The 27,030-nt window shown below is 40.8% G+C and overlaps 1 protein-coding gene across 1 annotated transcript in view; it reads left to right on the top strand.

The window, feature by feature from the left end:
• The window catches only part of LOC101878591 (VPS10 domain-containing receptor SorCS1), a 201,585-nt gene that overhangs the window by 164,392 nt on the left and 10,163 nt on the right, over positions 1-27,030 (top strand). The window contains exons 19-23 of the mRNA XM_034061349.1: positions 9,211-9,397; positions 13,368-13,501; positions 15,326-15,449; positions 16,448-16,560; positions 19,290-19,421. Of these exons, the coding sequence (XP_033917240.1) occupies positions 9,211-9,397; positions 13,368-13,501; positions 15,326-15,449; positions 16,448-16,560; positions 19,290-19,421 (690 nt within the window). The remainder of the gene's footprint in view (positions 1-9,210; positions 9,398-13,367; positions 13,502-15,325; positions 15,450-16,447; positions 16,561-19,289; positions 19,422-27,030) is intronic.

Below are 27,030 nucleotides of genomic sequence, written 5' to 3'. Positions count from 1 at the left end.
TCCATCATATTTAAAAAATCATGGCAGTCAGGTGAAGTTCCCAGCAACTGGAAAAAGGCAAATATAGCCCCCTTTTCAAGAAGGGGAAAATGGATGACCCGGGGAATTACAGACCAGTCAGTCTCACCTCTGTGCCTGGCAAAATTTTGGAGCAGATTCTCCTGGAAGGCATGCTAGGGCACATGAAAAACAACATAAAAAACAAGGTGCTTGGTGACAGCCAGCATGGCTTCACTAGGGGGAAATCCTGCCTGACCAATTTGATGGCCTTCTATGATGGGGCCACGGAACTGATGGACAAAGGTGGAGCAGTTTAGGTCATCTACTTAAACTTGTGCAAAGCGTTCGACACTGTCTCACACGACATCCTTGTCTCTAAATTGGAGAGACATCAATTTGATAGGTGGACCACTCGGTGCATAAAGAACTGGCTGGATGGCCACATGCAAAAAGTTGTGTTCAATGGCTCAATGTCCAGCTGGAGACCAGTAACGAGTGGTGTCCCTCAAGGATCAGTGTTGGGACCGGTCTTGTTCAACATCTTTGTTGCTGACACGGACTGAGTGTGCCTCAGCAAGTTTGCCGATGACACCAAGCTATGTGGTTCCATTGATACACTGGAGGGAAGGAATGCCATCCAGAGGGACCTTGACACGCTTGTGAGGTGGGCTGATGCCGACCTCATGAAGTTTAACCATGCCAAGTGCAAGGTCCTACATCTGGGTCAGAGCAATCCCAGGCACAGCTACAGGTTGGGCAAAGAAGAGATTCAGAGCAGCCCTGTGGAGAAGGACTTGGGGGTGTTGGTCAATGAGAAAATGAACATGAGCCGGCTGCAGTGTGCGCTTGCAGCCCAGAAAGCCAACCGTATCCTGGGCTGCATCAAAAGGAGCGTGACCAGCAGGTTGAAGGAGGTGATCCTGCCCCTCTACTCTGCTCTCATGAGACCTCACCTGGAGTATTGTGTGCAGTTCTGGTGTCCTCAACATAAAAAGGACATGGAACTGTTGGAACAAGCCCAGAGGAGGCCACGAGGATGATCAGGGGACTGGAGCACCTCCTGTATGAAGACAGGCTGAGAAAGTTGGGGCTGTTCAGCCTGGAGAAGAGAAGGCTGCGGGGAGCCTTCCAGTATCTGAAGGGGGCCTATAAGGGTGCTGGTGAGGGACTCTTCATTAGGAACTGTACTGACAGGATGAGGGGTAATGGGTTAAAACATAAACAGGGGAAGTTTAGATTGGATATAAGGAGGAAGTTCTTTAGTGCGATGGTGTTGAGGTACTGGAATGGGTTGCCCAAAGATGCTGTGAATGCTCCATCCCTGGCGGTCTTCATGGCCAAACTGGACAGAGCCTTGGGTGACATGGTTTAGTGTGAGATGTCCCCGCCCGTGCTACACCTGATGAGGACTTTTCCTTTAGCTTGTGTCATAGTTAATATCTTTTAGGATGTAAAAATCCAGTGGCCTTTGCTTGTCTCATAGTTCCTTTGCATCTTAACATCTCTCGTATGCCTCTGAGACTGTTTGTTTAAAGCCTTCAGATCTGCAAAGCTTCAGCCTCCCATCTCCCTTTTGAGCCAAGGTACAAGAGTTTGTTTGATATTTGTGCTCCTATTATCTTTCTGGGGCTTTCTGATCCGTCTAAGGACCCACCTGGGTCTGAAGAGTGAACTGCAGAGGCAGGCTCACTGGAGGTCCTAAAATGTCACTGCATCTCTGTAGTAGAATGGATTGCTAAGAGAGTGGGGGGAGGCAAATAGCAGCAGTAAAGACCTGATATGTTCACTTCAGTGTGGGAATCCAGGGCCCAAACCATGGTGCAGGGTTTTGTTGTAGATCTTGCTTGTGCCTGCAGTGATGCTAAAGGCCAGGACTGTGTCATTCTGACAATAACACAATATCAATAAAAGATGTCTAAAGAGAAACAAGGACAAGGCATTCAGAATTGTTCTGCTATTGAGGAAGGCAGAAAAGGAAAATAATTACTGAATCTGTGCAAGCAAAGACGTCAAAACCATCAGTGTGTAGAGCATTGCTGATTCCTAAGATTCTGGCCCAGTTTCTCTAACCCTGACTCACATAAAATTTTCCTGTAAAGCATTTATATTTGGTAGCACATAAATATCATTAAAAGGAAAACCAACCAGCAGCTCATATTTAAATGATCTGAGTGTAAGTATGCTTTGCAAAGTGGTCTAACTATTTTGTCACCCTTTAGGATTTCTAAAACTGTTTGCAGTGTTACTTCACACTTAATAACTTTGGTCTCATTACTGGAAAGGTTTCTCCAGGTTAGTTCTATAATCATAATGATATTTTTATTGTGTGACAACAGCCAGAAAGCATCAATACTTCCTTTTATAATTAGTGTATGTCCCATTTTACAAAGCGTTGCAAAAGTGTTTAATAAGAAGAGCACCATACTTAAACTGGTAATTTTGTTCTTAAATTTCTATTGAGCTAAGCAGAATAATAACAGCATCTTTATCACTAAATGGCAGTGAAGGAGGAAACTAGTTATGCTTAAAACCAAATTTTCCTACCACCTCAAAATCCTGCCAGTTTAAATGTTAATCTTTTGCCCTGGTGTGGGCTGTATGTCCAGACTCAAGGCTACTACCTCTAACACTGCAGAGTTCAACAATAGAGTTGTTCTCAGCCTAAGCAACGTGAATCCTTACTTTAGTTTTGCACAGCAACAAAAGATCTCCCAAATGAAAAATTACAAAGCCATTTTTCCCACTGAAGTTCTTCAACCCAATGTCCTCGACATATTTCACTGCTCTGTTGTAGAAAATAGAGGAATTTTATTAAGTGTATTGTTTCTGCGTGTTTTCCTCATCACATGGTCATGTAGGTCTCTTGCCTGTCACAAACCCAATTGTTATTTGTGTGTTTGAGTTATTTGTTAGAACATCAGACGCTTGTGCTTTCAGCAGAGACACTGAAAGCTGCAGCCTCCAGAACAACACTATTCAGCACAATGGCTTTCAAACTTGTTTCATCTGATTATCTGATACATCTTTGCTGTGGAGATGGACAGTAAAGACATTCAGAGTAGAAAGGTTCAGGGATTTGGCTCTTTCATTACAGATAAGTCACAGAGAAACTGCCTCCTCAAATTTATTTTTTATCTTGATAAAATGACAACCAAGATTCTCTGACATTCCAGGTCTGCCTTAGTTCTCACTTGACAAAGTCACTTGTCTGGGAGTAGGTTTTGGCTTGCTTTTGACTACTTGCTGCTGCTATATGATATTTGGATTAGATTAATGTGTGAGGAAAGCTCACTTGTTCCTACAGTTCAAGCTATGGCCTAGAATTCGGGCAATCTAAACTCATTCCTGAGCTGCACTCTGAGCTCCTTCTGCATGACCTTGAGTAAGAAACTTAAACTTTTTGCTTTTTGATTCCCCCATTTGATATTTCCTCATTTGAAAATAGAGCTTTGTTTTCTCCGTCCATGCCTTTCATTTATGTGTTTAATGCATGTAAGGCCAGAGAGCTCTCACTTAAAATCACTAAGGTACGTTGTGTCGCAGGTGCGTCTCAGGTGCATTTAGTGAGCCCAGGTATCTTGCCAGAGGGACAACACCATTAGCATTTCCCACCTCAGCGCTGTCATTTGGTGCAATTCAGAATTCAACTCAGCTGAAGTCTCTGGAGATGAGCTTAGCATTAGGATTGTTTTGATTGTTGATGTACTCAAAGATGCAAAGCTAGTAGTACTTAAAAGCATAGTCTGTACTTTTTCATGGCATCCTACTGTGTTCCCTCTCTTGATATCACAAGTTAGTTTGTAACGATTACAGAAATAGGAAGCTGTCATCATAACTTTCAGTGCCCATGCTGAATCATGGCTGTTTATCTTACTAATATCGTCACACTGTTGTTAATAACACATAGAATGAAAGACCAGCATATCCCCTCTCCCCTACCCCTGATTTCTCAATTACAATCGTATTTGCTGTGTTACTGATGATGACAAGCTGGCTGGGACAAATCAGATACTTTCATGCATCTTTTAATTCACTGCTGAATTTCCATGAAAATGTGTGAAAATTGACCTCACCTTCATGATGACACAGTCTACTAATGTACTTCCAGTCACACAACTTGAATTATTCTGCATAATCCTGAGAGTCTGTACTTATTGATTCCTGTGGAGAACAAGATTTAGTCCTGTAGAAAAAGCTCATAGCTGAGTTGAGCCAGTATAATTGGCAGTCAGAATGAATGCTTTGATTAGGAAAATTAACTGGTTTGGTGCAGAAAAAGAAGCATATGTGAAAAGCATCAAGCTATTTGCTCTGATAAAAGGCACATTTTCTTCAGTTTCGGATTTTAAAATGTTAAAGGCATCTGAAAGCAGGAATTTACACAGGAAGGCATGTTCTTCAGTATTTGATCAAGTTGGGCTTGAATATCTGTTTAGAATTAATCATATGCTTTAAAGAGACATAGGCTAAAGTTATCCCATGTGTAGATGTTCAATTGAAACACAAATATCTTTGATAGATGTTTCCTGGTGGTGAAAGGAGCATGCCAAAAAGGGTTAATGGAAAGAAAGTGCAAAACATTAATCCATTAAGACAATTCAACAGCAGCAGTGTCTATCTCTTGCAAAGAATAATTAAATCTATTATCAACATGTGTAAGGAAGATGCATAAGTCAGTGCATAATTGAAGACTTAAAAATGAAATCTGAAACACGGGAACCAAAATTTAAAACCTTGAACTGTGTTTCACTGCTTAAATAAACACAAGTATTGGAAGTCAATAAGGAAAATTAATTATTACTGCCCTCCGGGCAAGATTCAGGAAGAATGAGAGAAAATCCATCTAGGTGGTTCTCACGTACACCAAAATACTGAGAGTTGCATAAAAGTAATCAAAATGTAAAAGTGTTGTTGCAAACTGTACAAGCTGCTTCTTGATATACCCTGAGGCAGGAAGCTTCACAGAGATTTTTTGAGCATCCAGGCCCTGTGTACTCTCCAGACTTATTATTTTAGTAAGATACAGGAAAAATGTGCATTGGGGTAGGAAAAGAGGGGAGGAATCTTTTGTATGTGCTTGGAAACCCCTGGATATTTAGTGAGAAAATCCCTTAGAAAACAGTAAATTCCTGATTTACATTTTAGTAACAAATGTATAGGTAAAGGACATAATATGGGGGCTTAGGAAACTTGTTTTTGATTCCCAGGGTTTCTTTTCAGGCTAAAAAAGAGTACTCATGCTTGAAGTTCAACATACGCTTAAGTCTTTGGCTGGACTAAAGCTTTTATCAAGATGGCAGTGTATTTCAGGCTATATCCGAGCTTGTGAATATTGCACATATCTAGTACAAAGTATAAAACATCCATCAGAAGTTCTTTCAGTTTCTTCAGCGGTTGTAATTGGTTCTTGACTTGCTTAGTGTGATTAAGATACAGGAGCTGAATGCAGAGATATCACCACAAGCAGCCAGCTTGGCATATTTCTCCCTTGACACCTAAGAGCACTGGCATTAAAGACCTCTTACAGTGAAGGCCACAGAGGCTGCCCAAACATAGCACTGTGCTGATTGCACCCATGTGTTTCACTGTGGCTGCAGAAGTAAGGCAGGGAACTTTGTGTCTGCCCTAATTGAGCTGAAAGCTTCAGAAAAACTTTATCATGTAGTATTGGGCTTGTCAAAATGATGATGAGAAACTGGAAAAATCAACAGAAGAGGTTTTTGCAAGATGTATGTATATGCATCAAATTGTCACAAAATAAAACTTCTCTTCATAGAATCAACCACAGAATCACAGAATCAACGAGGTTTGAAAAGACCTTTTAAGTTCATCAAGTCTAACCATTACCCCAGGACTGCCAAGCCCACCACTAAACTGTGTCACTGAGGGCCTCTTCTATACAGGTTTTGATCACTCCCAGGAACCACTTTCTACCACTTTCCTGGGCAGCCTGTTCCAATACTTTATCATCTCACTTGGTAAAACAGCCCCTTGCAAGTTGCTCTGGAGAGTTGCGTGAGACAGAGGCACTGAAGTTGATGTTGATCAGGTGTGGGATGTATGGAACAGGTTTTTATTTTGGCTCACCTGCTTTCTCTTCCTTTCTTATTCTGCCTGTGCTCTTAGCTGGCACAGATGAAACATTAAAACACATCAAAACACAGTCTCTTTGTTTTCCTGACATTTTTTTTTCTCCCACTTCCTAAGCTAGAATTTAAAATGTCAGCTTTTCAAAATTTGGTATTTTCAGTTAAGTGTTATAGCCTGGATCTTTCTGAATGGAAAATGTATTTCCAGTTCACAGGGTTTTAACACAAAGCGGGAAAGGCCAAGACAAATGAAAAAGACAGGGGGAACAGCAGCTGAAGCTCTTCTCTAATTAGATTTTCAGATGTCTCTGTCAGTATCTTTTCTCCCTAGGGAATTTGAGAGAAAATTTGAAATCTAAATCTTGTGTGCCTTAGAAATGACTCCGTTCCCTGGCAGTACCTGTGGACACTGGGGCTTTCACAGCAAAATGAAGACAAGAAAAAAAAACCATTCATTAGAGCACAGATTTTGACACTTGCAGTTTCAGGGGTGTTCTAAAATGCTGTCAGCCTTTTCATCTTCCCCTGCTACCTCAAATATGCAGAGGGATACGCTTTGACCTGAAACAGACTTTAACTGCATGACCTTAAATATACTCTGAAAGGACAAAGCCAGGAGGGTCCCTGTGGTGGTGCAGTTTTAACCATGTGAACAGCAGTATGGCTTTACTCTTTGAAGGTATCATCTCTTTTTCAGTAAGAAAAGATGTCTAAAACCCTAGTGGTGATGCACCTAGAAGAGTTGGGAGAGCATCTAAGAGTACTTCAGAGATCTCTGTCTTTGATCTGAGTCCAGCACCATGCTTGAAAGAATATAATCCCACTCTGAAAGAGGTTTAGAGCTGAGAAGCTCATGTATCACTTCCTTGTGTGGAGGCATATCCCATTCGATGCTTTCTCTTGTCTTGATCAAACAGAAAGGAGTGCCCAGACCACTGCATCATGTTTGAAACTGCACATCTTTCAAATAACTCAGTTCAGTGAAGGGCATAACTGTACTTAAGACCATCTCCACTGTTCCTGATGGCTCTTCATGAGGACTTGCCTAGTCCCCTTATTTGATTCTCTGTGTAACAGGGGTAGGAGCCCTTGGCTCAGCAATTTGTGTCACAGAGAACTTAAGCAGGTGGTTAAGCTTCTAGTAAATCATCCAATGGAGAACTTGCAGAGAGCCTTGCTGAATGGAGGCCTTAGTATTTTGCATTGCTCAAGCACCTTTCTTAGGTTTGACAATATGTCATTGAGAATTCTTGATATTGCCATGTTAATTGCTAAGAAAAACATAGTTGATAACTACCCAAGGGCAGTCTGGAGCTGAGTTAGCATGCAGGCTAACTGCTACAGCTTCAGTCTATAAAAAGAGAGGACCTGGGAAAATTTCTCTCTCTTGCCATCCCCAGGTATAGATCTGGTCTTCCTGCTTTCCATTTAGCCAAGGACTATTTCTGCCTTTCCACCAAGTTATAAAAAGACAGAGAGAACATAAGAAATATAAAGCTTAAGTTACAATTCCCTCCCATAGTCACACACAAAATTTCCCTTTCTGATGTGGAAACCTGCCTAATGCCAACCTTTTACCTGGGTAGTTTTCAGTGCAATTGGGCATGCAGAGGACCAATTCCCTCTCAAGGGAAAAACAAAACAAAGCCAAAAATCAAACAAAATAAAAAAAAAAAGAAATCAAGCCAATCAAATCAATTCAATCTCCTTTCAGCCAGTTTTATGAGCTGCCCTCAGCTATTAATTTACCAGCATTCTTCCAGATAGTGGCAGTTGCTTCATGTGCCAGGCTGTGGAGTGAACTGCTCCATAGCACCAGTCAGCAAGCGTGAACATAGCATCGTGGAGAGTCACTGAGTGCAACATTCACAAGGAGTAAAAATGCTTAAAGTTAAGACAAGGTTCAGCATCTTGCCAAAAAGTGAGAAGGTCTATAGCAGCCACATTTGTTACACAGGTCAGTGTTGGCTGTGTAACTGTTCAGCTGTCAGAAACTGCCCTTATCATAAGCATATCACTGCCTTGTGATACGAGAAAATGTTAAGTGTTTCATGTGTGTGTGACATAGGTTACATGGACTTTTGTATAGGAGCATGGCTCACTTTTCAGTCTTTTAAACAGACTTAAAACCAAAAGAAAATTTAAAAATTACTTTTTATTTGTGAAGCAGAATAAAGAAATGACATTGCTTCCCTCTTTGGGGTTCTAAAAGCCTTTTGGGCTGAGTTACTGATGTAGAGTTTGATGAAGCTGCATGTACCAGGCTGGAATTCAGTTTCAGGAGTGGAAGATAGAAGCCTGTTTCAGGATTGTTCTGTTTGTTTCCCAGCTGTGATTTTTTTCCGTATTTATTATAATTTATGGTAGCAGTTCTGAAACATGCTAGATTAGCAGCCCAGGAGAATAATGTCACAAACTTACTCTGCTGGGATTATCTCTAGGCAGGAGGAGAAAAGTTTAATCAGGTCTGTCAGTTCGTTAGCCTTTCCCTTCTGAGGCAGGCACAAAGGGTCCCACTTACTGTCAGTAGTCTTGGTAGCTGTTCTGAAATAAATACAAATCCAGCTCATTTTAAATCAGGCCACTGAGCAAGTCATGAGCTGCTGTAAGCTGTCATTATCATGTGAAGCTGAAGCAGTTCTTTTGACACCCCACCCCTTCGATATAGTTGACCTTTCCCTGAAGACTTCTCAGTTTTATCTTTCTGCTTTTTATGGTTTTAAATACAAAAACTCACATTGTAGGTTGTTCAAAAAGCTCCCAAGGTAATCTCAATAGCTACCCATGTCCTGAGTGCTTGCTGACATGAGCACCGTTCCTCTCTACAAATCTGCTCCTCGCTGTAAGGAAGCCCAGGGAAAGGAGACAGCATACTTCCCAGACTGATTGGGAAAGCCAGGGCTACACCTTGGAGGACACCTTCACAGTGCAACTGAGTCGGTCTCAAGAATGGGTCACTTTCTCTTTACTGAATACTGAGCAAGTTGATGAAATGATCACCAAATTTCTTCTGATAACAGCAGACCTTGTGGCTATCCACTGGTTGGTCTAGGTCACCCCACTGATCCAGTCTCTCAAAAGGAAAGCAGAGTTGATTCTGACCCTTTCTCTATCACCACAGGGAGACCTCCAGAGATCCCTCATTCAGGTGGATTTTGGAGATGGCATCGCTGTGTCATATGCCAATCTCAGCTCAACAGAAGATGGGATCAAGCACATCTACCAGAATGTGGGCATATTCCGAGTGACCGTGATGGTGGAAAACAGCCTGGGTTCTGACAATGCTGTCCTCTACTTGCATGTAACGTGTATGTATGTTCATACTCATTGTTAGCTGCTGTCATTATAGATGACATTTGGGGCTTTGCAGCTGGGAGCAGAGTGGTGGGGTCTGATGAGTGTTTGTCCTCCAGCAGAGGACTCCAGACTGAGAGGAGTCACAAGCAAAAGTGATATATGCTTTTTAAACTATATTCCACCTCTAATTTGGGGTATTCTAATTTCAGACACCTCAAAGGAGTGTCCAGCCCTTTCTGACACACACCTTTGTTAGCATGTTTACACTTCTAGAAAAACAAAGACATTGAGGATCTTGAATCACTTTTCAAAGCCTTGACTTTTAGTTTGTACATGTATTTTGCCTGCTAATGAAATACAACCACCTCTGGGATGGAAAACAGTACATTTCAGTCTTTCTGTTGTCATAGGAACCAAAATCATGGTGTTAAAGGGTATTACAAGAAAAAATATTATCTTCACATTGCTCTTCTGCTGTTCTTTTTAACCTCTTTATACTTCAGCTCTGATTTCCAACTGAAATGTATCTCAAATCCTTGCATAAAAGCAGCAATGTGTTCTTTCAGATTAATTCCAGCACATGGTTACGAATGCAAAAGGGTCAGCCTATTACTGAAATATTGTAACATCCCTAATGGATTTTGTTTGGAGCATCATTTTCCTTACACAGTGTGTGTGTAGCAGTTGGAGGGGAGTGGGGGGGCAGGGAAGGGGGGGAAGGTGTCAGTGATTTTTGTTTCAACTGTGTGCTTCTATTCCAGATTTACTGAAAAAGAAAAAAGGGAAATTCCAAAAGTTGAAGTTACTATAACAGGAATGCCACTTACCCTCTACCACATTAACTCCACATACTGTCTAGATAATTTAGCACATTCCATATATTTTAACTCCAGTTTTGGAGTTAATTGATACAGCATGAAAGCAGCTGCCTCTTCAGTGGAAGAGGGCAGCTCTTTAACAGTGCACTGTCGTATCAACAGATGGGAGCAGTGGGAGGTATAACTGTGGGAGATAGGAGGTTTATGATGGAGCACTAGAGAAGCAGGAGCAAGGATCTCCCTGAATGCCTCCCTTCAGAATGACCTTTGTCTGGCAGGTGTCCAGCCTTCATTCTCACTCGTAGTGGCTTTCTGGTTTATAGCTTTTAGTTTAATCCATTTTCTTGAGACATTCAAAGCTTAAGAACCATTTTGGTTGTTTAAGCAGTAGATGAAATAAACAATATTCAGACACATTTGTGTGATTTAGCAGCTGATAGTGTATGTTTCTGTGTTTTGAATAGGTAATGTCAGCATAAGACTTAAAATACTGCATGATCATTGCAGCCAGGCCCAGATTACATGTGCCTGAGCCCCTGCAGAAGTGACAGCTCCAAGGGCTATGTCTCACCTTTCTCTATATGACAAGAATTAGGGACTTCAAAACAGGTTGCAGACCAAGCATATTGTCACTCAGACTAGCAATAGATTGGCTGAGGACAGAGATGTACAGTAAATCCAGACTCCTCCAAAGCCTAACACCTAGATCCACAAAGCTTTTAAATCCTGCTTAAATGCTTCCATTGCCAGTCAGCTCTTTGCTTGGGGTGTATGAGCTTAGCCTTTGGAGAGTTTTGTACAAATAACTGTCCTTAGAGTAGGCACACTGTATTGCTAAGATCCACAGAAAAGAAGTGTGCAGCCTGAGCAGGGGAATGGCTATTAACTGGGTGACACCTTGTTTCAGGGTTAATACATGACTATGTGGAGGGAGGTCTGGTCCTTGTGACACCCTTCTTCTCTGTAGCCAGCAGTCTTGCTGAGAGGAGAGCTGCAAGCACTGAACCACAGTGCTTGTGATCTCAGACATAAGAGTAAAGCCTCCATCCCATGCCCTCCTCATCCTGCTGCAGCTGCAGGGCCAGCGCACATCAGCAGTGCTTTTACTGTGCTTGGTCCAAGGATACAGAAATGTGGGTTATTGGAATGCAGGAGCACTTTGGGATGGACAGAAAGTAAATTCTATATAAACTGCTTCTCCAGCCAATTGTCTGTCTCTGAACTGTCCAGACAGGCCAAAATTTTCCCCTGGAAAGTTAGTTACACATTTGCCTGAATGCTTCAGAACAATGTCACCTGTCCAAGTGAGCGTCTTGAGAAGCTTCTCTCTTTCTGTTGTCCGGGACTTGTACCCAGTTTTTTCATGGAGCAGGAGAAGGTTTGTAATCTCCACAGCCCTGCATGAAGCTCAGAAATGAATTCTCTTCAAACTGATGTGGGAGAAAGCAGTCTTCTAAAGAGCTAAGGGCCTATCCAGAGTGAGCTATCCCCATCTGCTGGCCAGATAATAGTTCAGCATTTCAGCCACTTTGACCCATCAGCTGTGTGCACAGAAATACTCGGGCAGATTTGTCTTCCTTTAGCTATTCTTTCCTAGCTGACACATGGTGAAGGTCCAAGGAGATGCTGGGCATGCTCTGCAGTGCAGGATCATTTGAGACATGTTCAGAGCAGTTATGTTCAAGTATATCAGACTTCACATGGACTCCATTGTCACTTTTGTCACTGCATCAGGTGTTAGGAAATGTATTCCTTTAGAGGACTGTGCTGACATTGGGCATTTGGCAAACATCCCAAAGGATACCAGCGCTGCAAAATGTCTATCCTGGCAAACTGCTGGTTTTCAGGTCTCAGAGTCTTGCTGAAAGCAGACACAGCCTTATCATGGAAATGTATCTGAGCACAGGAATGCAATTAAAATTGTAAGGGTGAAATTCTGGCTCCTCATGAATTTTCAAGAAGACTGTTAACTGCTGATTATAGAAGAGAAAATGAGCCATGGTCTGGTCTATAGCAGGCTTTAGTTAGTCTGATTGTGGATAACTCCTAATTGGGCTGCTTCAGGTTAAGCAGTGGCTGTGTCTACAGCTCAGGATAAACTGCATTTCAGTAGTAAGTTAGAAACACTGGTCCTTGTTTATTCTGGCGTTGTTTATACAGTCTGTTTTCATATCTCTCTGTGCCCGTGTGTGCTGTATAGGGGTATAGGGTGCTTTCTCCAAAATAGGTAGTGTTCCTTTGGGTTGAAAAGCAAGGTCTAAGTGGTGATGTGTGCATGGGATATGTCCTGAAAAATCCTCTCCTGAAATATATAAAATCCTTTAGTAGTGCATCTCAACTCCATATGGACAGTTAATCCTCCCAGGCTGTATTTTTTGCTTACCATCACAGGGGAGCTTGCAGATGTAGGACATGTAGGTGTGGCTTTAATTTGTTTAAGAAACCCATATCCCCTGGGGTTCCTTTCTTTTTCTTTCTCTGTCACTCAGGACAATTGCTTTGTTCTCTAAGTGAACAGTCAGAACACATTTTTAAAAATAATCTATAGAACAAGATGTAACAACAAAGGCACATCTGTCTCCAGAAGATGGGAAATGTGTAACCCTGGGCATAATGTCACTTGTCGAATAAATTATGTTCTGTTTATACTAAAGAAATAAAAGAGTTCATTGAGGAAAAGGAGGGAGTATAAGGTAACATTGAAATTAAGGCACTCAGTGAATAGCTGCCTTCAGCTAGAGTTCAACTGATATAAGCAGATACACAACTGCTGAAGTTCACCAAATCATGGCAGTTTGCATCAGCAGAGATGCCTCATGATCACAGAAGAGATTTGTCTTGCACATCCTTATGTCTTGCTGGTGAAGGTCATAGTCACATAACAGGGCTCTGCCCCTAATGTTTAAGTCATATATAAAATCCCTTAGCATATGATATTCATCCAATTTTTTCAGGTCCAAATACATGGGTAGCTCCTGTTCTATGAGGAACAGATTTAAGCTTGCCTCTCTGGAAATAGCACCAAGCTGAAACATTAACTGCCATGCCCCACAGTGATCAGGAGGATGTCTTTCCCCTAAACCAGTGGATTTCCCCCAGTTCCGTTCTCCCCCAGGGTATTTCAGAGGGAGGAGAGACTCACCTACCTCTTCTGTCTCTGCAGGCCCCTTGGAACATGTTCACTTATCTCTACCATTTGTCACCACAAAGAACAAGGAGGTCAACGCCACAGCAGTACTGTGGCCGAGCCAAGTGGGAACACTTACTTATGTCTGGTGGTTTGGGAACAACACGGAGGTTTGTATTCTCTATGGACTGAGGTCAGAATAATCCTGGAGGAGCTCTCTAACTGTGGAGGGAGGGAGAGAGGGATCTGGGAATGCTCCTAAATAGTCATGCAAGAAAATTATAATCCAGTGACCAAGAAACTAATGGTTCTTTAATATATCAATGCTGGAATTCAAGAACTGCTTTGTGTTTGTTGCTGTGACTTAGCTGTAGGATTTATTGCTATTTCATGCAAATTGCCAATAGCTTTCTTCCTGCATTTTCATCAAGGTGGATGTAGTGAACCAAAATCCAGAAGAGTTTCTTCCTGCATTTCCCCCCACCATCCCTTCTTCAAAACCCACAACAGATCTCAGGGGTTTTGGTATTGTTTTTTTATTATTTTTTTAGGAAACCAACCTTTCAAACTGAAGCTGGTTTTATATCTGGAAGTAACTTTACATAGCCCTAGAATTTAACCTCATTTCTCTGGTGACTAGCAAGGGAAGAGACTGCCATCAGCCCTATGCCTTCCCTTAAATACGCTGAGCCCAATTCTGAGCCCTACACTGTATGCTAAACCACATGTGCAAGAAGACCTAATTATCATGTGCTACTGGTGGATAAAATGGTTCCAAACACACCTCCCTGCCTCTGGGCTCCGCTGGGATATGAGACCAGTATGCAACACATTTCACTGCCTCTGTGCTTGCAGTGCAGGAAAATCTGCATTGGCAGTGTAACTGCTGTTTTACATATCTTTGTGGCTGAAGTACCTGGAGACCCTAACTAGTTTCTGAGGGGAGAGGTTCACATGGATTTTGTAGATCCAGTAGGGACTTTCAACCACACATGATTATCTTCTGTATAATGCAAGTTCAAGGATTTCATCAGTAGCTTTTGCTCTATTTAACTCTTTGTGATTAAGGCAGAACCTGACTTCTTTTTGTGTTAATAATTCCCTTCGGATGATGTAGAATTCATTGCTGCTTTTTTTACCCGCTCCCCAACTGTTTCCCCACAGCTAATTATCCTGAGCATTGAACACATGAACTGTGTTTGTAGTCAGAATGTATCTAGCTTCGGTTTCAAGCTGTTGGATCTTGTTATGTCTTTGTTTGTAGATTAAAGAACTTTCTGTACTATCAGAAATCATCTTCCCCTAGAGGTACTTACAGGCTGTGATTGTCACATTTTAACCTTCCCTCTGATCTACTAAGCTCATAAGTGATCAGAATTGGTCTAACTCTGTTCTTGTTGAAGTGAGAGTTTCATTACAGACTACAGTGCAACAGTTTGACTTAATACTGGGTGCTTTGAAGTTCTCACCCAGTTCATTAATAAGCAAAACCATAAGTTAGAGCAGAGACCACTGCAAGAGGACACAACTTATTGATAAATTGGTTGCATACCAAAGCAAAGTGAGGGGATCTGTGTCCTCACTAAACACCATCGCTTTCCTAAAATGATGTCTCCATGTCTAAGGATAACAAATGAGAAATCTTAATTTGCCTCCTGGTTCTGTCACAACCTCCTGAGTTGTGGCAGAATAAACAAATTATTTAGTGCTAATTCTGGGAAAGGAGTGTGACACCTGAGCACCTGATCTTAAAACTTATCTCCTTTGGAAATTACAGGTACCTCAGTTTAAATTTCAGAAGGACATCCTCATCTTAATTCCTGGGTCCTCCCCAGAAAATTGGTTTCCAAGTCTCAGGACCCCTTCTATGTCTTAAGTTTCCAAGCTGGAACTAACTCCCCAACCCATCCCAATAGGATAGAGATGCAAACTCATTTCTGCTTTTCATTTCCAGTCAAATTAACTTAATTTCTCTTTTTCTGATATGTTTGCAGCCACTGATCACATTAGAAGGGAGCATCACATTCACATTTTCTGTGGAAGGGATGAATACCATCACCGTTCAGGTCTCAGCAGGGAACACAATTCTTCAGGACACAAAGACTATTGCTGTGTACGGTGAGTTCTTCCCCCTTCATTTCACAAGGATTTTCCATAGTCAAGAGTTAGAGAGCCAGGTTATCTGACAGCAACATGAGGTCTTTATTCCAGTATGCTTTGAGTGCAATGATAAACTCAGTTCCAGTGTTACAAGTTCAGCATAACATGTCTGAAGGCCACTGACTGGCATTAGTCTAGACTGGGATGACTGCAGAACACTGATCTCCTTCCCAGAGCCCTTGCATCTGCTCTATCACTATTTGGTCATCCTTACATAATTGTCAAAATGTCAGGTTGTTTTACAAGCTGGTTTTCCCCCTTCTTGGCCAGCAGAGGCCTCTTAACTCATGCAAAAAGCTGCTTAGCTTGAAAGATAAGTCAGTGTTCTGTGCTGTAGTTCTATACAGAAATCTGTACTGATTTGATACTGCACTCAGGCCTCAGAAGCAGTCAGGGCACATAAATATGTAGTGGAGATGGAGCTTAAAAACAGGGAATCTCAGTTTTAGCTTTTTATATTAAGCACATGGTCATAAGGATCAATGCGGAATATCTCTTAGCAGCAACTGAGATTAAGAAGTGTGTTTTCTGAGGCTAGTCCTCTCCCAGCTTTATCCCTGTCTCCTTCCAGTTAAGGTTTCAATTATCTAGGGCACGTCTACGAGAGTACAATCACAGCTTGCTTTCATCGGGCTTGCCTGCTTCAGAAGTCAAAGAGAATGTAGCATATACTTTATGTTCCCAGCACAGTTCCCTTTCCATTGCTGTTCATCCATTGAAGTAAGGAGTGATCACCTTTTTCGGTTTCATGACACTCAAGCAGTGAATCTCTCAGATTTTCCAAATCTCTCAATGAACCTCTGGGATAACCTGCTGGATTTTCTGACAGTCTGTGCATCACTGCAGACTGTTTAAGCAAAATATGAGCAGCAGCAAGTTCCACTAGGTTTTGCCCATTCATTTGGCATTAAGGCATTTTACAGTCTTTACTCACCACCATATCACTGTATCTGCAGAGCAATTTCAATCCCTGCGGTTATCATTCTCTCCGAACCTGGATGACTACAACCCAGATATCCCAGAGTGGAGAAGGGACATCAGTAGAGTAGTCAAGAGAGCTCTGGTGGAGGTAAGCAATACGCATTACCTGTGTTACAGTCATTCTGATTTCTGCTTTTTGCTACATTACGACTAGATCAGCTGTTCTCTCAAGGGGTCTCTGTTTCTACCAACTATAAAAGGAGACTCAGCTAGTGTTTGAGGACAGAATGCTAAATTTTAGACAGGTTAAATTATCCCATCCTATGACAATCTGCTGCTCAGAATCAGCCTTCAATATGTTCTTTTTAATGACAGAGGATTATGTGGCTGAAGATTTGGATTTCAAACTGAGAGGGTAAAAAAAGTCAGAAGAGACAGCTGGGGTTTCTCAGCTCAGTGGAAAAAAGATGGTGAAAGAAACTCTTTGAAATAGGGTTTCTGCTTTGTAAAAATAAAGATACTCAGATTTGGAAGGGATACAAGGCTTATAGCTATCATTAGTGACCTTATATGGTCATTCATGGCATCATCTATGCAAAAAGACTGGAAAGACGCTGTGCACTCATCAGGTGCACACAAACCCATCTGGATTGTTTCTCAGATTTTTCCTTCAATTTACCCAAAAGACAGAAGGTGAGGAGGAAAGGAGAAAAAAATCTGGAGCTACTTCTTCTGACTTATTTATGTCTGTATCAAGTACTCAAGGATCTATTTATCTTCAGGATGAATTTTCAGAGCATAAACAACTCAATAAAACAAAATCAAGCCATAAAAAGAAAAGATTATAAAACTACAGTACCAAGGCTACATTCAAAAAGCAGAACAGTGAAAACACAGCCTTTTTGTTGTTGGAGTAAAAAAAAATAATAAAATTGATAGCTAATTATCCCTCTCTATATAGCTAAATGATTCAGCTTAAACAAGCCTTTGTGAGAAGTTCCTGTAAAAATTAAAGATAAAACCAATAGATTTCTACAGCAATTAAGTAAACTGTATAAAAATGAGTTCAATAACTAAATAATTCAATAGGAAATTATAGCTGTGTTATAGAATTTTTATGAACTTTTATTAAAGTATTACATTCTTATTACAAAGTACCATAGACTTGGATAAAAAATTTGCATAAGAAATTATATTTTTCGACTAAAATCTCTGTGTGTAAGGATGATTTCATATTATCACAAAATATCCTATTTTGTATTATGATCATTATTATTTGCTCACATCATTGACTTTCTGAGTCTTGTCTCCCACTTTTGATGAATACACACATGAACTAATTAGATCAGCCAAAAATCTTCCAGACAAAAAAAAGTAAAAATCATTCCCAGCCTCTGAAAAGGAAGACTTTTTAAACTGGTAATACTGTGTCTTTTCCTTGACATCTTAGAACAACCTGTTAGGCAAGCACAAATAATGCAATCCCTAGCTTCACAGAATACTTGGAAAGAATGTATGAGACCTTCGTGTTATAGTTCTTCTACATCCATGATAAAAAAAACCCAAACCAACAGCAACACAACATGCTTTTCCTTGGTGTGCTGTGGAGGGGAATGGTTCCCTTTTCATAGCTCCACAGGGTATTCTCTGGGCTTTCAGCAGTCATGCGTGGGGTGGCCACAGACTCAGCTCAGGTAATGGTGATTTGTAATCAGGTTTGCTGCCTCCTTGTCCTCCATCCATCATTTCCTTCAGTGAGCAGCTGCTCCAAGACTTTGCTTTTGAACCACTAGGGAGAATTCATGAGGTCCAGTTAATGTCTGAGAGGGTTGCAAGTCATGGCTGCAGGGGAATCTCTGTGTTGCATCCAGCTGCTGTGGTCTGTTTTATATCTGAGAGCACTTTTCCTTTAAAAATGATCTACTAAATTCAGGACTTGGAAACAAGATTTAAATGAGGATCTTGAGACTTAAATGCATTTGCCAGATAATCCACAATACAAAGAGTCAATGGAGGAAGACTGAGCAAACTGTTTCTCCTCCTTTCAACTCACAAAACTTCCTGAAGGACAAACTAGCCCCATTCTGTAGAATAACTCTGCAACCTGGTTGCGTAATATCATGGTGCCAGCTGCTGAAACACACAACCAGACCTGACTCTGGTAGGGATGCCTGTGGGGTACATTTTTCTGAATTTTGGCTAATTCGTGTTGAAGAGAGCTTTGGGTTTTAACTGCTTACTTGAGATTTTCAGCCAACAAGAGTAAAAAATAAAAATTTGCAGATTAATACAATCTTTAACACTTAAATAATAATATAAAGGTCCTCATTAACTTCTGGAATTGACCAGGATGTGAACTATTAATAATGCGTTTTGCTTTTGGGATTCAAACTTGATTCATCGCGTTCTCTCTCCCTGAGTCTCCGCAAAGCTTTTAAGATGTTTTGGCTAATCATACCTCTGAAATGCAGCTCTGCCCACATATTCTTGCCCAATAATATATGGTTTCTTACAGTTGACTAAATGAACAACCTTGGGGACAAACTTGATATACTCAGATAACTTTAAAATAGCTAAATTTAGACAAAGCAAATCATACCATATGCAACTGTTAATTACAAGCTCCTTATAGCATGCCTGATTATCATTGTTGCCTTAGGACCTTGCATATTTTATTGGAGAATGGCAAAATAGCTTAGATCAGGAAATCATGAATCCCTGACATTTTACCTGCAGTAGATTTTAACAAGATTTTCCCTGTTGTACCAGATATACCCTACATCATTTGTGTGAGCACTGTGATGCCTTAGCAAAGAAGCTCTCAGCATTCAGTGCCATCCCCAATGTTTATCTGACCATTATTTGTCTATGTATCAGGCAACAGGTATTTCAAGCAAGCATATTCTGGTCGCGGTGCTCCCTGGTCTACCCACATCTGCTGAACTCTTCATTTTACCATATCGAGATGCCACAGGAGAAAATAAAAGAACATCAGCAGACCTAGAACAGGTATTGTGTCTATTACATGAGGAATTGTGTGTTTATGCATTTGTGAAATAGCCTCTTTTGGGATTTCCAAGAGAGGTTGGAAAAAATAATGCATCTGATTCACTGGGGTCTAAACAATGACTGATACATGCTGCATCCTCTGGGATTTTTAGTTAGGGTTTTGTTTTGTTTTGTATTATTTCAATGGGAATTTTTTCTTCCAAACACTGGAAAAAGATTTTTGAGCTGTATTTAGGAGGTGAGACTCCTATTTGGGTTCCCTTAGTAATATTAAGATGGCATGCATTTGTATGATGTTGTGTTCTTAGAAGTTTCATTCTACTTCATGGAAGTAGCAAGACGGCAGGAAGGATATAGGAAATTACTTCTGCCAACATGAACTGAAGTAGCCTCATAAGGCAAAGTTTATGAGGCTGTGAAGAGTCTAGAAAGCACTGAAGGACAAAGCTGGGTGGTAGACCTGGGCAGACTGAACTTTGTTACTTTAATGCACAGGGACGGGGGTGGATTATCTGCCTCCCCTCTTAATGATACTGGTAGTGGGATTCAGCCACCATAGATTGTTTTCTCTGTGCAAGTCTGAAGTAGGTTGTGACAACTGGAGGAGTATATCACCCTGCAGACACAAAAGATCCTGCTCACCAGGTGGGCCAAGCATGGCTTAAAGATAAAACACTGTGCTGGGCAAAAATCGTGGGATATCTCTCAGTTTATTACCTCGTATTCCAGGTGCAAAGATAACTATCCCTGAGTATCCATGTTGGTATGGACTATATAAATATTGGGGTAGAGGGTGTCATCAGCTCACAAATAGCAGCCTCAATGCTGCACTGAAATCGTCAGCATTACTGGATGCCAGCTGCTCCACTGGATGGCGCAAGGGGTGTAGCATTTCTCTTTGGATTTATCCCTCAGTTTGTGAATCAATGAAGTCTTCCCATCAATGCATTTATCAACAATATTTTCTTCTTTTCGTATTCTTATCTTCTCATAGCCTTTTCATCTGCCTGACCTGTTACTGCTGCCTCCTGTAGTGGTCTAAAGCTCTGTTAAATTATCTGTGGGCCTCAAACCACTAGCTAACCCATATCCTTAAGCTTTCCCCTGCTCAACATCCTTAGTCATCATCTTTTATTGACAAATGACTTTCCTCTGCGATTTTCATCGCCCATGTACTAAACAAAAAAATGGAGATTTACTGCTCTGCAAAATCTTTCCTCTCTTTTCCTCTTCATCCCCCTTCTTTCCTCCATCACAAATTGGCAAGGAAGCCAGTCCGCAAACTTTCAAATTGACAGCTGACCCTGCCCTCCTCCAGCACTCAGTGGCTTACTGTATTTTGCCAGTTACTTCCTCTCTTTACCCCTTTTTTCTTCCCCCTGTACAAATAGAGTCTCTGCGGCTGTGGAGAAAGGAAGCCCTGACAGTGGTTTCATGACCCTTTTTATGGATGAGAAAAAAATGTAATTTTCAGTGGGACTCCAGCAACTTCTCTGGCATCCTGTAGGGTCCAAATGGTAACCTTTGAAGAGAGAGAAACTATTTCACACTTGCAGCTCACTGTTTCTTATGGAGAAGTATCTCCCCTGCTCCCATCAGGATGATCAGAATTTTTTTCTTACTAGTGTGCAGCTCCTGCCTTCCACTTCCTAATTACAATAGAAATGGCATTATTTTCACTGCAAAGGGCTTAAGGAGGGCCGCAAAAGGTGTCTTTGGCCTCAGCTTTGAAGCATATTCTGTTGCTGTCACTGTTTTGTTATCCATTTGGCCTGTGATCCTTCACTAGCCCTTTCCCAGAGTGTTTCAGAGAAACTTCTCCCTGGGCCTGAAGTCCCTGGGATGAGTACTGAGAGCAGATGCTTTTGCTGATAGCAATTTATTTTGCTTCTTCGGTACTTTAATGTGTAGTGTTCTCTTCTGGTAGGAACAGAAATCTGTTTTGTGCTCATAAGCAAGCAACAAAATATTCAAAAGGACATATATGAGTTTGTGGGTTTGCAGGTGCACACCCAAAGGAGTTCTATTTCTGTATAATTTTTTTTTAATTTGGAAGAGAAACTTTATACAGGAACAATATGGAACTACTTTGCACAAACACTGCAATAGAATAAGGTTTCTTAAGGAAGCACTTAATTATATAGGTTTTTTTTTCATGGTGGCGTATCACATGTAGAAGTTACTCTCCAAACCTGACACAAACCTGGCGAGCCTATCCAGAGACAAAATGACAAATAGCTTCTGTCCCTGGAAAATGTGCAGTCAGAATAAATCATGTGGAAAAGAGATGCAGAAATTAGTATTTCTATTCTGCAAAGTCTCTTGTATCAGTACCCAAGGGAGGGAAAACCTAACTCATTGTCAAAATCAAAAGTTGGTTAAGCTGAATGAAATACCACAAAAGGACAGAAAACCCACCATGCACACTGTAGGCACAGATTTACCAGGAGAATGGATTATGCTATAGACACCTCCCTCTTTTCCCCTCTTACTAGAGCCTCCTAAACTCAGCACGTATGCATGTCATCATATGATCTGGGTACAGGGATACAGCCTTGAATCCACCATATTCACATGCCAGGTACCAGAAAATAGGCAAGGGACACTCTGTGGTGTACACTTGATTCCCCTGCTTGGTTGCACAGTAACTGAAGAGAGAATACCTACCTGCTTAAAAATGTAGAAATAATTGGCAGTTGTAAAACACTGGTGTTTGATTTGCATGTTGTCACTGCAACACCACTAAAATATAACGAATCTTAGAGAAACAGCTACTCAGATTGCCACTGGCCACCAGGGCTGGCATGCAGTTGTTACCTCATCTTTATGGACAGGCTTGTTGAAAATGTGATGATTACAGAACTCAGATCCACTGCTTCAAAAGCACTGAATTCTTTCTCTTCAGGGAAGAACAAACCTCTAATTAACTACATTTCAAGTAATTTTTGAGTAATTTATAGTACTAATACAATTGAAAATTAATGTGTAAGAATATATTCTACTTAAAATTCAGTAGAGGGCAGTGATACAAATGCACAAATTCATACTCAGTTTATTTCAGTGTACAGTTTTACTCAATAGGAAGATTCTGGAGGCCTATCTTTATACTTTTCACAAGTTTTCTTCCTGTTTTTTAGTGGAGACTTTTTGTCAAACATAGTGATTGTGTCTGCTGTTAGTCAAATGAGATGTAAGCAGAAGATACATGAGAATTCTAAAGTGATGCTTTCGCACCAAATCAAGGTGTCCCGAGTTAAGCAGTAGCAGTCATTTTTCTCCTTAATAAGCTAGTACAGTGCTGTGTTTTTGACTTTCAGCCTGGGAATAGAGCTGATAACACCAATGTTTTTAGTTACTGCTCAAATGTTTAGTCTGAACAACTTTCTGATCCTCATGCTCTGCCAGAGAGGAGGGGAAGCCGGGGGGAAATAGAGACAGGGCAGCTGACCCAGACTATCCAAAGAGGTGTTCCATACCACAGCACATCATGCCCAAGAGGTAACTGAGGGTTACCCTGAAGGACTAGTGCACTGCTGGGGGCTGGGTATTATCTGTTGGCAGGTGTTGAGGTGTTACGTTCTCTCCCCTTGTTATTTCCTTTATCATTATTAGTATCAGTGGTAGCAGTAGTAGTTTGTGTTATACCTTAGTTACTGGACTGCTCTTATCTCATCCCGTAGGAGTTAAATTCTTTGGCTTCTCTTTCCCATCCCTCTGGGAGCAGGGGAAGTAAGGGGCAGGGGAGATTAGACTGCGTGGTTCTGATTTACGGCCTGGGCTTACACCACGACATAAGGTTTCCATGTTTTCTTGTTTTTCCTCTTAATTCTCCATTTGCATGCTTTTACTATTCAAAATAACTGTAAAAGCAGCATGCAAAATAGAAGAGCAACTAGTTAATGGCATTTGAGGCCATTAATCTTTTCTCTAGGAACAGCTACCAGCAAAGTAGCAAGCATGATTGAGTCTTTAGCAAACAGCAACACCAGCTGATTTGTATCCAGCTGTGCTCAAGATATTGCAGCTGTGGCCAGTATCTGTATCCAGCCAAAGAGATGGAGAATGACATGGATAACTGAATATCAAATGGGCAGTGGTGAACTGAGATGAGATATCTCTGGTAAATTTAACACTGTGGAGAGTGGCATTCAGGAAGCCTGTATATGTATGTATCTTAAGATTCTTTCCTTAAAGCAGATTTAGTTTTACTTCTGCTTCATTGTAACTGATGGAGCGTCTATCTTCTTTTTTTGTATGTATTTTTTTCACTCACTCTCCTAAGCTTGAGTATTTTGGCATATTTACTTTCACCACTTTTCTTTCCTCTGACGTATTTCAGATGTGCCTGTCATCTAAATATTTTAGCAACAAGATCATGACAGTAAATACCTTCAAATCTTAACAGAAAATGGTGCCAATTGGTCATGGAAATTAAATTCCAGGCAGAGGGGTAAATCATCTAGTGTTTACTAGCGACAGATTTTTTTAACATCTGTACATTTGTATGCAGACCATCTTCCACTGGGTGCTTAGGGAAGGTTGGGACAGTCTTTAAGAGCTAAAGGCAGGTGTGGAAAGAATGGAATAATATGAACCAGAAGACCTTGTACCAAGGGATCTTTTCCTTAGCCAGCTGTCCTTGATCAGCTGCTTATGTGCTGTAGAACAGACTGTCTATATAGCTTGTCTTAATATCTTTGAGTTAATTCCTGCCATATGGCTGTCAGCCCTCTTGCCACCTCATCTTTTGCTCAGTGTACTGAGCAGCCTTTGATTCTCAAGTCTTCTTTTGATCACCTTTGTTCATTTAAAATGGATCCTGGCTTTTATGTCCAGGTTCATATCTGCTGGTCAGGTCTTGCCCCAAAGTAACACAGGGACATCCTTTGCTTTGTGCTGTCACAGTATCTCTGGATGCTAATGGCAACTTGAATTTAGTATCTGTCTTAAAAGATCTCAAGAAATTCCTGCTGGACCCTCTAAGTCAGTGATTATGCTCTTTTCAGTGCTAAGCAAGCAAGCTTTGAAGGTCTCATGTAAACAAGATTATGCAGGGTGAGTGGCACAATTTAAAGTAATTCGCATTTGCCCTGACTCCTGATTCACTTTTTTAATGCCGGTTCAAGTTGCTTCCTACCAATCAATGTGCATAATTCTTCCCTTAGTTGTTTATTGATTTACTCAATGAATTGAAGTGTAACAGTCATTAGTTGAGATCCTTGCACAGTATCTATAAAATTAGCTAGATTCCTAGCTGGTACATACTGGCACAGTTGAATCACATTCAATTAGTCTAAACCAATTTACACCAGAGGTTTCAAAATTCAATAAGTGTATGGGAAATGACCTTCTGAGTGATAATTCTGCTTCTTGGTGCACATGGTTCTTTCACAGTCCTGATTCTGACAAAATGCTAAGAGAAGCCAAATTAATTTTTGTTTTGTTCCATTTTTAAATTGGAATCTCTTTTTTTTCCTTCACAAATTGTCTGTTATTATTATTCATTATGTGTCCTTTGATGAAAAATGGTACATGAAGAATGGTTTCTGTTGCTGAATTATTTTTGCACATCATGCTTAATTCTGCAAATGAAGCAGATAAAGTCAATGAGGCTCAGTTAAGGACCAAAACTAATTCTGAAAGCTAATTATTTTCATAAGGGAGACTCTTGAAGACTATAAATTAGGAGGTTGCTATACTAAGAAGTTTAGTCTTCAGCTGAGTTAGTTTTATCTCCAGGAGTGAGAGAGAAACAGGGACAGGCCTGAGGCCAACCTGCTCCCTGATTGAAGGTCTACCTGTTCTACTGGTGCATTGCTATTTTTCAAACAGACCAAAGTATTTTGATATTTCCTTACTTGCCTTTCAAACAAAAAATGCATCCATGGTACTGCTTTGAATGCAGAAATAAAGGGAGGCACAAGACCCAAAATGTTTCCCATTGAAACCTTTTTATTTACCTTGGTGACTAACATCAGACTTTGTGTGGAGATACACTTCAGAGATGCTTTATGTTGTAAACAAATTCAATGAGTCAGAACAACTCCTGGTTAAAGTCTGATAACTGAGTTAGAAATAGAATTGATACAATGAGAAAAGCCAAAGAGGCACTTCTCCAGTCTTGGAGTGTCATAAGTGATCTACAGTTCACAGATCGCCTCAGGACCATGTGAGGACCAGAAACATTGTCAGGTTCAGCTTTGAAGAGCAGTGTACAATCACAGTGGCCCTTTAGCTGTGTGTAACCTGCTTGTTGACTTCAAATAATGATGTTTGTAAACCATTGTGTATGGTTTCTATTTCAGATATTTTTAGAAGTACAGAAGTGAATTTGTCTCCTCTCTCTATACTGTCTATATGTCTATTTCAAAGAGAATCAGACTTTCCACATAAAGCAAAATGAAAATATTGTACCAAGCAAGAAAACATTTTAAAACATGTCGGAATGCATCTGTTCTTCCCTCAGAAGGGTGTGTTGGGAATCTCCAGAGCTGCCTGAGGAAGGCAGATGTCTGAATCTCACAAGAACTTCTGGCACTTTTGAAAGTCTCAGTCTGTTACTCAGTTTTTGACTTGTTCAGATTCCATAAAGACTCAGGCAAAAAAGCTGCACCCAGAAAAGCCACTGGGAGAGCATATAATTAATTGAGCCAAGGAAATCTGCTGTATACTCTCAGAAGTATGAGCAATTGCTTCCTGTTTTGACACTTTGCAGATAGTCCTGGAACAGTGACGGCTATTTCAGGCTTCTGATGAGATAATGATGGTTTCAGGCAGAAATAATTTTATTCTGAGTTGCATTTGTATAGGGTATAGTACAATGAAGTCTTCATTCCTGATGAGGTAACAATGCAATACCGTAATAATAAACTTCAGTTGTGATTGTTTCTCTCTGCCTTTCTTCCTTTTTTTTGCTACCACTCCTATTGCCTCTCCCCTTCCTATTATTCTTTTTATCAGCTCGCCAGACAAGAATGTTGGTTGAGCTTTCTCTCACATGCTCAGTTCACCCACTGGGAGGTTTCCACAGCACTTCTCAGCTGTAATGTAAACATTGCAGCATAGCAATTATGTGACTGTAAAGCATTACTGTAAACAGTGCTGTTATTTTGCCCTTTTCACTCTGCACTGCAGGAGTCCTCTAGCAGGCAAGGTGAGATCTCAGTGTGCCTTCATGTCAATGGTGCTCAACAAAGTCTCTGGTCCCTTCTCATGCTGACTTTCTCAAGCTTCTGCTATACTTCCATTTCTTGCCCAAATCCTTGATGAAACCATTCTCCAATACTAGATAGCAATCTTTGCTAGCTGCATTCTCAGTTATACATCATGTTAAGACTCTTTTTGTCTAGAAGGTATCTATAATGTATGGTTATTACCACTACTATTTCCCTAACCATTTTGTGTAGCTATCACAAGGTTTTGAAGAGGAATGGCACAATGTTGTTGGCTTTTTTCTTCAGTTTACTGTCCTGTGGTGGCTTTATTTAAGTGTCTCAGTTCCCCCAGCAGCCTCAGGACCTCAGAGCAGAAAGGAAAATGGGTATGGAGGTCATGTTTGGGACTGGAAATGCCCAGAGTATTTTTCCCTGTATTTCCACAAGCCATTAAT

The sequence above is a fragment of the Melopsittacus undulatus genome, chromosome 4 (assembly GCF_012275295.1).
Source record: "Melopsittacus undulatus isolate bMelUnd1 chromosome 4, bMelUnd1.mat.Z, whole genome shotgun sequence".
In the NCBI taxonomy this organism is placed as follows: Eukaryota; Metazoa; Chordata; class Aves; order Psittaciformes; family Psittaculidae; genus Melopsittacus; species Melopsittacus undulatus.
The sequence above is the reverse complement of the archived record's forward strand: the minus strand, read 5'-3'. Positions and strand labels throughout refer to the sequence as shown.